This window comes from Brachyhypopomus gauderio, chromosome 14 (assembly GCF_052324685.1).
Source record: "Brachyhypopomus gauderio isolate BG-103 chromosome 14, BGAUD_0.2, whole genome shotgun sequence".
Taxonomy (NCBI): Eukaryota; Metazoa; Chordata; class Actinopteri; order Gymnotiformes; family Hypopomidae; genus Brachyhypopomus; species Brachyhypopomus gauderio.
This window is the reverse complement of record NC_135224.1, coordinates 9099326-9109259: the sequence shown is the minus strand read 5'-3', so window position 1 is coordinate 9109259 and position 9934 is coordinate 9099326. Positions and strand designations below refer to the sequence as shown.

Sequence of the window (9934 nt, the reverse complement as noted above, 5' to 3'; positions counted from 1 at the left end):
AGTGCGCGAGAATCCTGGCTAATCGTCTCACACCGATTATATTCATCAGCAAAGCAAATATATCGTACACTTTGCTAAATGTAGCCCAAAGATAAAACAGAATATTACAGATACACATATATGCATTTCATATAAAAGTACGTAATCATATTATTACTGTTGGTTTGAAGTAAATATACAGTATATAAAATATAAATTTCTCATTAATCTTTTACAAATCAGCAGCAACTGGTTTAGTCAAACAACATTCAGTAGTGGTACAACGAAGGTACCAAGATGTCACATTTTTCACAAATTTTAGATATCTAAAAAAGCAGTTAGTTTGAAACCAACACCACTAGAAATAGTCAGTATTTGTGTGTGGAAATGTTAGCCAAGTAGCTACTTTTTTCATAGTAAGACAAAGCAGGTGGGCCTCGCCATCCACTGGGGCAAAAGCAACTGGCAAAAGCAACACTGCCATATTGGAACAGAACCATGAAACGTCACGTTTCTGTGACATCTTAGTTTGCTCTCCAGTATCTGTCTCCTTTTTTAAAATAACAAGAATCTTAAATGTCAATGAAGTCCAAGTGCCATTCATCTCTGTCCAGAAAATCACAGAGACTGAATTGCGATATTTGGTCCTGTGTAGATACTGGCATAAATGACGGTTCTGGACCAATGCTTGGGATGATCTGGGGCAATTCTGAGGTAGAATTGCTTGGCATGGATGCTGTGTTGGGTACTGACGGTGTAGCCCAACACACCAGAGTGCATTGTGGTTCATGATCCTGTAAGACAGTAGTGTAATGCTGCAATTCTTTCTTCAGTTCAGCGATCTCTTTCACATAAGCGGCATTGGACTGTTCCAGAGCCTGAAGTTCCTGTGTGGAAAAGGAAGTACATTTTTACTCACACACAGTTCTCACACATGGTTACATACAGCAGACTGCTGCAAAAGATTTGCATTTGCAGTCACTACCTTATTATCTGTATTAAGACACCCCCTGCCCCTCCTGTTCCACCGCTAATTAGACACAGTGTGGAGAACAAAAAGGGGGGAAAGTCCAGGATTGGTACCAGATCCAAACAGAAAGTGAAAGTGAATGATTGGAGAAGTATATAACTGAGTTCCTGTTGTCCACCTTTCTATTAGTAAAAGAAATAGACAAGATAATAAAATGTATGAGTAAAGAGGCATTAAATATTTAACATGCATGTATGTGGTGGACGTTCTGAACACAAAGCACCTCAGAAGGCTTTAAAAATACCAATTCATCAGTAGATAAGGAAGATACATTAGGACACACGTGATGTGTGGAATATGAACTCTTGTTAACCCTGTTCACTGTTCTTTTAAGGAGTGCGTTTCCAAGAAATGCCTGCCTGGACAGGCACATTTTATCATACACAAACCCCCCCTCCCACCCACACACCCATACACCCACATACACACCCGCACACCCATACACCCACCCACATCTGACACACAGATATTTGTACTTGTAAATGAGTCTACACTACTGAATATCAGCACCATAGCATAATGTGTTACTGAGCTCATATATACCCACATAGACAGCTTTGCCATTAAGTGACCTTCTGGGAATCAACATACAGACCTCGTGGAGCTGATCGGCCCTCTCCGTCTGCTTTTTGCGACTCTTGCGCGCTGCATCTCTGTTCCTCTGTCGGCGCTGACAAACTCTCGCGCCTGTCTGATCTTTGTCCTGAACACAGGCACCACAGCAAGCGGGTGAATACACACTTCTGCACTGGATGTATCATTCTGACGTTTTACAAATAAGTTAATAAAATGCAAAGTTAAGAAAAAATACAAAAACGTTCAAAAGAGGAAGAAGAATACCACATATACAGAATACTATCTTTGCAAATTCAAATGACATTTCGGCCAACACGGCTTTTGAATGAATGCGTGAATGCTTATAAAAATGTATATTACCCAGTTTGGTGGACTTTGAGATTCACTTCCAGAGAGATAAGTTATTCCCATTTCCAAATTTTCCATGAGCACAGCCGGCATCTCTATGCAGCTTTTTGGCCGTCTTTGGATTTGAATCCAACTTGTCAGCACAAAGTGTGCATTTTACTTGTCCTAATGAAATACGTCCTCCGCCTTATTAAAAATGGAACATAAGAAAATATCTTTATCTAAACAACGATTAGGCACGCTATTTACTTGAGGAGGATAATGTTGTGCATGCGGCTCGTCATGATATGAACGTCTGACAGCACTGCGGACAGACAGCGACGTTTGCGACCGAGCGCTTTATAAAGCATGACGAAATGTAGAGGCGTGTGGAGAACACTTTCAGTTTCAGATTATTCTAAACGGCCGTGTTCGCGGAGCCGGAGAAGACGTACAAGGCTGCGCCAGGAGGCTTTCCCGTATACTTATTTCCCGGTTTCAAGCGGTGACCCAAACACCCACACATCCTATGACACAGTCTACTGCTACACACACACACACGTTTCTTCTATTTAATAGACTCGTTTATCAAAGGCACCAGTGAAGTGTTATCATAATTTCATAATTGTACCTTCAGTTTCAAAGCAAGTATTGGTAAACATTATGGGGGTCTATTTTACTAAAGCACATTTCTTTTGAAATTCCAAATCCCAAAATAAATAAGTTCCTGGGAGACACGTGGTTCTGAAAAAGTTGTCCTGCTAAACCTCTTAGTGAAAACGCAGTTCGAGTGAAAACCGGTAATGGGTAAAAGAAAGTGAAGAGTATTAAAAATATACTATAACTATTACAAAAGAGACCTGTTTCTAAAAAGCATTACAATGCATTATGATTTTGGCCATTGCCACGAGTAAACTCCGAGTGATTTTACTAAGACCATATATGGTCACACATCTTTTTCCTGTGGGCGTGGCATTCCGGGATACTTTTTCCGAAGGGACTCGACTCCCCCCTGAAGTGTGTGCGTGCTGGCTCTCTTTGTTCAAGTTTGTTTTAATACTTGTAAAACACGCGCACACACGGCTTCATGTTTAAAATGTAGATGAATTATAGGACGTTTGCCTTTGTGAGGCCCAAATCAAACTCCAGTTTCCAGGATACGATCTTCTATAGGACAAGACAATGATAATTGCAGAGAACTGCAGTGATAATAGATGAGACAGTACAATGTGGTGGAAACATCCAAAACCAGGAATATGAAAAGTTGAAAACATAGCATATACTGAAAGAAGAAATAGAAAATATGGAAGGATGGCTGTACTTATTCCAGTCGTGATTGAGGCTGACACCTTTAAAGCAAGAGGAGGAACAACAGAAAATTGCACCACACCGTCAGACTGCCATGCCCCCTGGCCCTGACTCCATATCCCCAACCTACTACCCCCCCAGCTCTGCTGTCACTCCAGATGGTTCCACCAATTGCTGCACACTTAACAGCTCCGCGGCTGCTGTTTATTAATCACTGTCACCTGTCTATTATGAGTCTGTTTTAACCTGTTTGTAACGCTAACGTTGTGTTACGTATTGCCATGGTCTAGCCTTACATATTGAGGGCGGTTTCGGTTTGTCTTTGTGGCGACCAATTCTGTAGACTCCCTTTTTGGTTAGTTTGCTCTCTGGTTCTGGTTCATTGCCTAAACCTTAAGTTCTGTCTTCAACCCTTCCTGCCACTGACCTGAGTTTGTTGTCTATATGTTAGAGGTTACACTTGTATAAATAAAACCATTTGCATGGACTATATCTGCAGGCGTCTGAGGCCAGTCTGTAATGTTGCAAAAATTAAACCCTTTGTACTGCACTGTAATTTTGACTATACATTTTCCTACAATACATTGCAGTCAGTCCCTGGATCATATTGATGCTTAGTATATAGAAACAAACCAATCATCAATGTGATACACAGTTTCCAGAAAGACAATATATTTCTGACAGAGAACCTTCATTAGAGGTGCAAATTAAGTGCTTGTGGAGTTCAGGGAGGTGAAATCAACCCATGTTAAAAATGGTAGATCAATCATTTCTAACATTCATTTAATGGGGTTAAAATATACCAAGAGTTTATAGCAAAAACTGGCAATACAAACGTGTGTCATGTAGTGTCCATTTGTATTAAAATGTCTTGTCACAGGGTATGACAAAAAGGTGTTCAAGAAAATTCAGCAAACCTCAGCTTCTTCAATGTACAGTTGATTACATCTCTTGAAAGATATGGGACAGTAAATAAATGTAAATAAATCCATGTACGGCACCTAGAGCGATTGCAGGCTAAATGAGCTGGTGAGGTCACTCATCTCAGTCCTGACAAACAAGACGTTTTGTCTCACCTGCAGCAAACTAGTGAAGGTTTCTTAAAAAGGGATATTAGTGACTGTTATTTTGTAGGATGATAAGTGAGCATCGAGGGAATTCTTATTGTCTTAACAGTACATTGTTTTTAGGTCAACTCATCCTTTCTCTAACAGATAAACACAAAGGCATCATCTACGACGTTCATAGAAAATCTGCAGTCAGAAAATATTCACATGATTGTCATTCATTTTGTACATTTGCATGCGGCATTGTAGAGCAAATAAGAATGTGTATGTATAGGACTATAACATAAATCCATGTAAATCCTCCAGTACGTAGTGCATCTCGTCTTCTAGGTCAACAATAGTGCTAAATGCCCTCCGGTTGCCTACACCACTGAAGAAAAATGAATCTTCATAACTTCATGTCATTGCATCCTTCATGTAAAGTTCTTCTTGTAAAGGACAACCTTCATCAGCTGTTTCAAAAACAATGTTACTTGTTATAAAGTTTAAAACTATAGAAAATTCTTCTCAGGATAGATTAACCTTGAAATGATTGTAGTTATATGTAGAGAGGTCAACACTTACAACAGCACTGTAACATTGGGCTGGAGTATCCTGACCATCTTTATTAGGTTGAGCAGTTAGTGTTGAATGACAAAAAATGTTCATGTCATTAATTGACTATTTTTATTGTAGTTCAAGTGTATAGGAGGAACTTTTGGTAGACATTTGTCTGTTAGTACCAATGTCTTCTTGGGCACAGCCCACTTCTTGTTTTTCGCACGGGCCATGAATTGCAAAATGTTAGAATTCAGTGTGTGGATTAAACCACAGTATATGAAAAGTAGATTATGGTCAGAATTCTGTATTTAAACTCTATCCATAAAAGTTATGAACAGAATTTGTGACAAAAGTCAGACCTGACGGAGTTCTGTATTTAAACTCTATCCATAAAAGTTATGAACAGAATTTGTGACAAAAGTCAGACCTGACGGAGTCCATCCCCAACTGAAGACCCATCTGACATATTGCCAGTCATGCAAACCAGGCTGCTGCTCCGTTGGTGTGTGTGTATATATATATATATATATATATATATATATATATATATATATATATATATATATATATATATATAATCTGAAGGAGAGATTCGAGATAAGTAGCTGCAGTATACTTAGGTAAGGTATTAAAAATTGTAGTAAAGTACACAAAGTTTAACACTTAAAGTGAACCACTTTACTTGCCCAGCTGATGAAAGACCTCTGTCCGAAACCGCAACCGCAAAAAACAGACTCGTCCATCAGATTGCCAGATGGAGAAGTGCGATTCGTCACTCGCGTTGCCCCAATGCGCATCCACTTCTCTAGAGTCCAGTGGCGGCGTGCACTTCTCTAGAGTCCACTGCATCCGACACTTTGCATTGCACTTGGTGATGTATGGCTTGGATGCAGCTGCTCCACCATAGAAACCCATTCCAGGCGCACTGTTCTTGAGCTAATCTGCATCCACGTGAAGTTTGCACGTCTGTAGTGACTGCAGAAAGTTGGCGACCTCTTCGCCCTATGCGCATCAACTGACCCCACTGCTCTGTCGGATTACGTGGCTTACCACTTCATGGATGAGTTGATGTCATTCTCAAACACTTGCATTTTCTTATAAATACAGCTGACAGTTGACTGTGGAATATTTAGGAGCGAGAAAATTTCACGACTGGATTTGTTGCACCGCGTGGCATCCGATCACGCTAGAATTCACTTAGCTCCTGAGAGCGACCCATTCTTTCACAGAGGTTTGTAAAAACAGCCTACATGTCTAGGTGCTTAATTTATACACCTGTGGCCATTGAGGAGACTGGAACACCTGATTCATATCATTTGGATGGGTGAACAATATAGTGTATAGTGAATGTGTGTGTTTCTAACAGCTAGTATTAGACACCTACGCGGTGTCTAATGATGCACGACCATGCCCTATGGTGCTAAACATCCTGTTTTACAATGTATAATGTTTTCTGCCGGTAACTGATGCAGTACAACCACACCACAGACACGCCCGTTTGCGGGAGGCGGCCAACAACGACATAGGACAGACATCCAATCATCTTCTTCAAGCATTTTGTGTCATTGGTCCGTGTAGCCAATGACATCTCCGCATGTTGGACCAGACCACAGTAGCACTTCCTGGTTTGCTGAAACCTGACAGCGTGAGGGAGGCGATAGTTAAGCTAACAAAAGATACTGGTTGTCCATCTACGCAAGCAAACGCTGTGTGATTAAAACATAAGGAGCTCCAGCGTTTTTATTAACTAGTTATGAGCAATGACTGAGTTCTGGGAGGAACATTCGCAATGGGTTTACTCACGATACTAAAGAAACTGAAACATAAGGAGAGGGAGATGCGTCTGCTGATGCTGTATCCTTCATATGACGATGTAGTGTTGTGTTTCATTCAGAAAAATGCACATTTTTTAAGCCAAATTGTCAGTTTTGTATGCATCACATGCAGTATATTTTTCCTTGTAACGATGTAGATATTTAATTTAGCTAACGCTAGCTAGTTGATGTTATCTAGGCTAGCTGACTGTAACGTTATGTGGGGTTTTGGTTATCTCGTGTCCCTTAACCATGCGTTTAGTGGGCTGGATAATGCTGGAAAAACCACCATTTTGAAGAAATTTAACGGCGAAGATGTCAGCACAATTTCTCCCACGTTAGGATTTAACATAAAGACACTGGAGCATAGAGGGTAAGAAGCGGCGCCTAGCGACCGTTGCCATGGTTAATAGGATATTTATAAGGCTAAGGCCATGTATTCTACCTAATGTCCAAAATATGCAACTCACTAGTTGTATGTGTAACTGAAGTCACTAAATCTGTTAGCTGACCTCGTGAAGTAATTAAAATGAAATGAAACTGTAGTTAAATATTTGCTCTGGCTGTCCATTGCGTGTATTGAAAGTAATATCATATTACCTGTTTACATCATTGTTGTCAGCCTTGTTCAAGCAGACTTGCTACTCTAATCAAACCTAATATGTCTCCACTAAGAGGTGTGTACATATTCAAGCAAGGCATTATTGTTTGTTTCGTGACCAGATTGAAGGTTAAAAAGGGAAAGATTTGGCAATTACTTGGCAAAATAAATAATGTGGCAGTTTCTGTCCTAGCAATACATTTCTCAATAAAGAATGTGTTCTTTTGATGTGTGCTATATGTCCTAACTGATATATTTACCATGTTCATCTTTCTTTTTACAAAAAGGTTCAAGTTAAACATCTGGGATGTGGGGGGTCAGAAGTCCTTGCGGTCGTACTGGAGGAATTATTTTGAGAGCACAGATGGACTGGTTTGGGTGGTGGACAGTGCAGACAGACTCAGACTGGAAGACTGCAAAAGAGAACTTGGTGCACTTTTACTGGAGGAGGTGAGTGTGGCAGCAGCATTCAAGTATTTTCAATATATCCTCAATAACACGTGTTCAAAGCAACAATGATACATTCACTTTGAGTAGTGTAGTTTTAAAATGTGAAAAAGTGACTTCTCTGTTTTTCTCAATGGTCAGAGACTTGCGGGAGCCACTCTTCTAGTGTTCGCCAACAAACAAGATCTGCCTGGTGCGTTGTCAAAGGACGGCATCAGAGAGGTTTCTGTCTTTTCTTTATATACACCAGAAATGGGCATTTCTAGTTCTAGAGCACTACTCAATGCCGTGAGTAAGATATGGCTTGTGTCTATTACAAGAGAGAGCACTATTCTGCAGGACCTTCACGGGTTCTTCAAGCCACGCCCAGTGCTCTTCGTCTTCTGTCCCTTAGACTCTCAGCACTGCATGTTTGGCTGCTCTTACTTCTGCAGTACAGCCTTTTATGTATTTGCCAGTTATGAAGGTTATTTGTTTTTGTAAGAAAAATGTAGTGCTATTACCCTTCAGGACTCAAAAGACTAGCAAACACAGCAGTTATCTGCAAAGCTATACATGTTTCTCTGGACACGGCCCTTCATTTAAAGGAAGGGCCAGGACCCAGTCTCTCTTCCATTGTGTGGCTGACAGGCACTGTCTCTGGATGAGATTAAGACGCATCACTGGTGCATTGTGGGCTGCAGCGCTGTGACTGGTGAGAACCTCCTGACAGGCGTCGACTGGCTCCTGGATGACATAGCAGCTCGGATCTTCACAGCAGACTGAGGGAATGGCCTGAGGTTGTACAAGTCTTGTCAGTGGTGTTTGCTTCCCTGTTATAACTCAATGTCACTGTCTGGTGCTATAACCTAGGTGGCTATAACTTAAGGACAGCATTGTAAAGCATTTAAATACCGATTGTCCATTTCAATTGGACTTTTTTTTTTTTTACCTTTTCAGAAATGTCTGGCTGTTTAAATGAAGACATCATTGACTGCACAACTGACGGATAGGAGATCATCTACTTGTGCTAGTTCTCTATATTCCAGTTCCTCAGTTGAGAAACCAAATGCCGGTGTACCAAGGAAGTTTTCACTTGCAATTTGTATGGTTTCAGTTGGTCCAGTAGTTTTACAAATTTAAGTCAAATTTAATTCAGTAACCATTTTGCTTCCTGTTCCAACTAAGCAAAATAAAAAGTTAAAACCAATGCCATGTATGCATTTTATTTATATAGCTCAAGGGTGTAGGTGCACATAGTTCACATCTAGTTATTTAAGATGTCAATTATAATTTCATACCATATAATGTGAACACTTCAGCATAGTGAAAAGGTATGCGTTAAATAGGGTTGCATCCGTAACCGGTTTCACGGTATTAAAATGCACGGTTATTATACCGTGTGCGTTTGCTTATTACCGCTAAAAGGCAAGACAGCGGAGAAACTCACCCGCGTATGCGCAACTTCGCTCCGGTTCAGCTACTCAGCAGTGCACCAGACTTAATTTTTTTAACAAAAAAAAAAGGCTAAACTAAAATCAGCGGCGAAAATGACGTAATCGTGGTTGCTACGCCCGCTGTCGATTCGCGAGGTCGTGCACTTGTAACTTCGCGCGCGCCGCGCCTCAGCGCAATGAACATGAGTTACGTTTGCTGGGCTCATACACATATACAAGGTGGAATTAAAGCACTTGTACGTCACCTTAAAGGGCCATTTCAATATTTCCCAGCACGTTTTATATACACTCGAAATGGTCCGAAATAATTCGCTTTTTATCACATTTAATGGCGTTTTATTTTCAAAACGCCCGATCTTAACGTCTTCACGTTCTCTCATGTTTCGTCCTGGAATTACAAGAGGCTCGTATTTGTTAACGTAATACAAGAGAACTGTTCAGTCAGACAGCTATTTGTTGTGAAACAATTTCAAGCATTTTTAAGTACTTTAGCCTAAATTGCAGCACTTTTCAAACCTGAAACAAAGCAACATTAAAATTCGCCAGGCTTCCGCCGTTCGCGGAGGTTCGTGGAGTTGCGCGCTACGGTCATTAGTGAAAGTATAATCCTACCTTAAGGCCCTTGCTTTCACTGGATGGGAAAGACGCCATTAATTTACATGCGTTCATTTTCAGATTCTGACGTGCTTGTTTTTAATGTTAAAACCAGATTGTGTGAAAGCCTTAAAATAGAAATCGCTATTGTGAGGATTATGTCAGAAATAAATCCTTTCTGCAGTGTCTGGTTATATTCCAGCTTAGCAGTAAAA

The 9934-nt window shown here is 40.5% G+C and overlaps 2 protein-coding genes across 2 annotated transcripts; one reads left to right on the top strand and one right to left on the bottom strand.

The window, feature by feature from the left end:
* Positions 1–145: 145 nt before the first annotated feature.
* Positions 146–2289, bottom strand: batf2 (basic leucine zipper ATF-like transcription factor 2). The gene is made up of 3 exons (XM_076972642.1): positions 1946–2289; positions 1605–1712; positions 146–866 (listed from the first exon to the last, which is right to left on the bottom strand). Exons 1-3 carry the CDS (start codon positions 2024–2026, stop codon positions 552–554), a joined length of 504 nt encoding a protein of 167 aa, XP_076828757.1. The 5' UTR covers positions 2027–2289; the 3' UTR covers positions 146–551.
* A 4138-nt stretch (positions 2290–6427) lies between these two features.
* On the top strand, positions 6428–8878 carry arl2 (ADP-ribosylation factor-like 2). Its single transcript, XM_076972641.1, has 6 exons — positions 6428–6681; positions 6904–7014; positions 7530–7692; positions 7831–7911; positions 8320–8468; positions 8629–8878. Exons 1-5 carry the CDS (start codon positions 6617–6619, stop codon positions 8452–8454), a joined length of 555 nt encoding a protein of 184 aa, XP_076828756.1. The 5' UTR covers positions 6428–6616; the 3' UTR covers positions 8455–8468; positions 8629–8878.
* The last annotated feature ends 1056 nt before the right edge of the window (positions 8879–9934 follow it).

Excerpts from the sequence above, each read along its gene's own strand:
- batf2 (XM_076972642.1), bottom strand. The coding sequence starts at position 2,026 with ATGCCGGCTGTGCTCATGGAAAATTTGGAAATGGGAATAACTTATCTC. Across the intron at positions 1,713-1,945 it reads CTCAAAGTCCACCAAACTGG|GACAAAGATCAGACAGGCGC; the intron begins GTAATATACATT and ends GCCTGTGTTCAG. Across the intron at positions 867-1,604 it reads GGGCCGATCAGCTCCACGAG|GAACTTCAGGCTCTGGAACA; the intron begins GTCTGTATGTTG and ends TTTTCCACACAG.
- arl2 (XM_076972641.1), top strand. The coding sequence starts at position 6,617 with ATGGGTTTACTCACGATACTAAAGAAACTGAAACATAAGGAGAGGGAG. Across the intron at positions 6,682-6,903 it reads GAGATGCGTCTGCTGATGCT|TGGGCTGGATAATGCTGGAA; the intron begins GTATCCTTCATA and ends CCATGCGTTTAG. Across the intron at positions 7,912-8,319 it reads CAAAGGACGGCATCAGAGAG|GCACTGTCTCTGGATGAGAT; the intron begins GTTTCTGTCTTT and ends TGTGGCTGACAG.